The sequence below is a fragment of the Schistocerca nitens genome, chromosome 9 (assembly GCF_023898315.1).
Source record: "Schistocerca nitens isolate TAMUIC-IGC-003100 chromosome 9, iqSchNite1.1, whole genome shotgun sequence".
In the NCBI taxonomy this organism is placed as follows: Eukaryota; Metazoa; Arthropoda; class Insecta; order Orthoptera; family Acrididae; genus Schistocerca; species Schistocerca nitens.
Genome location: NC_064622.1, coordinates 358,892,015 through 358,895,302, shown reverse-complemented (window position 1 = coordinate 358,895,302; position 3,288 = coordinate 358,892,015). Strand labels below are relative to the sequence as shown.

At 39.8% G+C, this 3,288-nt stretch overlaps 1 protein-coding gene across 1 annotated transcript; it reads left to right on the top strand.

The window, feature by feature from the left end:
- The first annotated feature begins 1,882 nt into the window (after positions 1–1,882).
- On the top strand, positions 1,883–2,659 carry LOC126203323 (anaphase-promoting complex subunit 15B). The gene has a single exon (XM_049937590.1). The coding sequence runs from the start codon at positions 1,994–1,996 to the stop codon at positions 2,354–2,356; it is 363 nt and encodes a 120-aa protein (XP_049793547.1). The 5' UTR covers positions 1,883–1,993; the 3' UTR covers positions 2,357–2,659.
- Positions 2,660–3,288: the final 629 nt, after the last annotated feature.

The window sequence follows — 3,288 nt, the reverse complement described above, 5'->3', positions numbered from 1 at the left end:
ACATTATGTGATCAAAAGTATCCGGACACCTGGCTGAAAATGACTAACGAGTTCGTGGCGCTCTCCATTGGTAATGCTGGAATTCAATATGGTGTTGGCTCCCCCTTAGCCTTGAAGAAAGCTTCCACTCTCGCAGGCATACGTTCAATCACGTGCTGGAATGTTTCTTGTTGAATGGCAGCCCATTCTTCACGGAGTGCTGCACTGAGGAGAGGTATCGATGTCGGTCGGCGTTCCAAAACATTCCAAAGGTGTTCTGTAGGGTTCAGGTCAGGACGCTGTGCAGGTCAGTCCATTACAGGGATGTTACTATCGTGTAACCACTTCGCCACAGGCTGTGGAAATGGTGCTTGATCGTGTTTAAAGATGCAATGGCCATCCCCGAATTGCTCTTCAACAGTGGGAAGCAAGAAGGTGCTTAAAACATCAATGTAAGCCGGTGCTGTGATAGTGCCACGTAAAAAAACAAGGGGTGCAAGCCCCCTCTATGAAAAACACGTCCACAACATAACCCCACGGCCTCCGTATTTTAATGTTGGCACTACACACGCTGGCAGATGATGTTCATTGGGCATTTGCCATACCCACACCAAGCCATGAGATCACCACATTGTGTATCGTGATTCGTCACTCCACATAACGTTTTTCCACTGGTCAATCGTCCAATGTTTACGCTCCTTACACCAAGCTAGGCGACGCTTGGTATTTACCAGAGTGGTGTGTGGCTTATGAGCAGCCACTTGACCATGAAATCCAAGTTTTCTCACCTCCCACCTAACTGTCATAGTACTTGCAGTGGATCCTGGTGCAGTTTGGAATTCCTGTGTGATGGTCTGGATAGGTGTATTCCTATTACACATTACAACCCTCTTCAACTGTCAGCGTCTCTGTCAGTCAACAGACGATGTGGCCTGTACGCTTTTGTGTGTGCTATAAGTGCCCCATCATGGTTCCACTTCACTTTCACATCGGAAACTCAAAGACGAAAACGCTGTCTGCTATGGCAAACTAATCAACAGCTGGCACGTTCATATTATTTGCAGACATAGTGCTATTTCAAGATTTCACAATCTTGATGTATTAATTGATGTAAGCAATTCGAATAACTAATTTTTAGTTTAACACCTGTCACATCACACTCGGGCATTATTTCCTGCATATAATGCACAATTTATACCATGTTTGGTCCCACAAACTACAAGTTCATACAATTTTCTTTTTTTTGGTGACATTTTAAGTTATTTATCCACTCATCTAAAAATCTTTCAAAGATGTGGGTTACATCATTCATTTACAAATATTTTGCATGTGCACACACACACACACACACTCATAACACACAACACACAAACACGCACACCAACTGCTACAAATATTTTAACGATAATATTAGGTTTTTATTCTTATGGTTCCAGAAGCTGCGAAAATACTCCTGCTGACCAATGTTTTGACTTTTTCGATTAACAAAATGTAAACATGTTGAAATAGAATGAAGTACAGCAGCAGTTTCTCCACAATAACTGTGACAGAATACTCGTGCTCCGAAATACAGCCACCAAGGAATAGTGGTGGAAGGTAAATGGCGTTAAAAAGTGAACCCTAGTTGAACTTTTTATGGATGACAGAAGGTGCCTCTCTATGAGTGGATCTTGTGACTTCAGAGAAATTCCTTTAAAAAGTTTTTGATTCTGTTTTTTTTTTAAATTAATTTTGTTGGCTATTTGTAGCAAACAATACAGTCACTACAGCTGCTGATGTTAGTGACTGCAATTAAAAGTTGTTTTGTTGAGCCTAGCCTTATCGATTCACTGTCGTGTCCGCGGAAAGCAAAATATCCTTGGTGGAAATCATTGTGCTTATGTTTTTTCCAAAGATTCATCATATGACAGTGAGTGTTGTCGATATTTGTTTACTTTTGAAGTGCTTGTCGCACGGTTGATGTTTGTGGTAGTGCTGTTGAGTTTTTGATATTGACTACTGTTGCAAACTCACAATGCCGGTGCCAATGTTTCCCAGTTTACAGAACAAAATTGCAGATCCTTTGTGGTTTAGTATTGATAGATCTTGTGATGACGAGAACGAATTACACGCGTTAGAAAATGAACAGAGCAACTGGATGTCAGTAATTGTGCAGAAGAACTGTGACTTACTGCCTATCGGTAAAAAGCCCTCTGAGCAGCTAGAGGAAGTAGAAGAAGACGACGAAGAAGAAGATGATAATGATGACGACAGCGATAGTCATGATGATGAAGACGACGAAGATTTGGACATGGAAGTCTCATACGATAGGGATTCTCCGATGGACATAAGTATTCGTTTGGGTTCCGGAGGAAGTCATGCAGCAGGAGTACGTTGAAGTGGGAATTGTGGTAAAATCTGAAGTCATGAATGTGCACAGACGGCCACATGCGCTCGGTATTTGTGTTAACGCTTTGTTTTCATTGATACCGTATAAGTGCATTTACTATCAGGATAGCCAAATGATTTTCAACTATACTTAAGTAGTTTGAAGCCACATTTGCAGTTAAGCAAAAATATCCTCCAGATGTCAGTATTCGAGAAGATTGTAAATAGAATTTTCATTTGTGCTTTAATCGAATGGACTTTGGTTTTGAACATCAGTGCAGTATTGTGTAAATAAAAATAATACGAACGCATAGCACTAATTGTTGTTCTTCTCTTCCACAACTACAAAACCTGCTTCCTATAGCTTTTTAATACCGCATTGTTAATTTTCATGTGTATGGAAACCGCTTCAAGATGAAGAATTGTTTCAAGATGAAGAATTGTTTTAGAAGTACAGAGGCCCATAGGTCGTCATGGCACATGCTCTTGTCAGGGTAATTAGCAGTGAAGGCTAATAAATTAATCTCATTGTCTGTTTCAGTGAGTTAATCTAATATAAAGTTGTTTTATTATAACCAAGACACTGCCTTGACTCTTTGCCAGTGACACTTATTAAAACATTGCACCCTTTCACTGATCTTACTTCTTTGGGAAACAGAGCTTTATATTGGTTAATAAATTTGGTTCATTTGCATCATTGTGTGAAAATGGCCTTTCTGATTACTGCCTTTGGATTATATTTATAACATATGTATTTTAAAATATACTTTACAGCATACAGTCTTTGTAAAGAAATAGAATTACTGCACCATGCAAAGCATAGACTCACGAATAGCGAAACAGTACCTGTAACATATTGTGCTGTGTAAAGGGGTGATGCATAAAGCCTGTAACAACTACCATAAAAAATTCTTGTGGAAACATCTCTCCCAAACCCAAAGA

What these genes read in the sequence shown, in the direction of transcription:
- LOC126203323 (XM_049937590.1), top strand. Translation starts at nt 1,994, where the DNA reads ATGCCGGTGCCAATGTTTCCCAGTTTACAGAACAAAATTGCAGATCCT.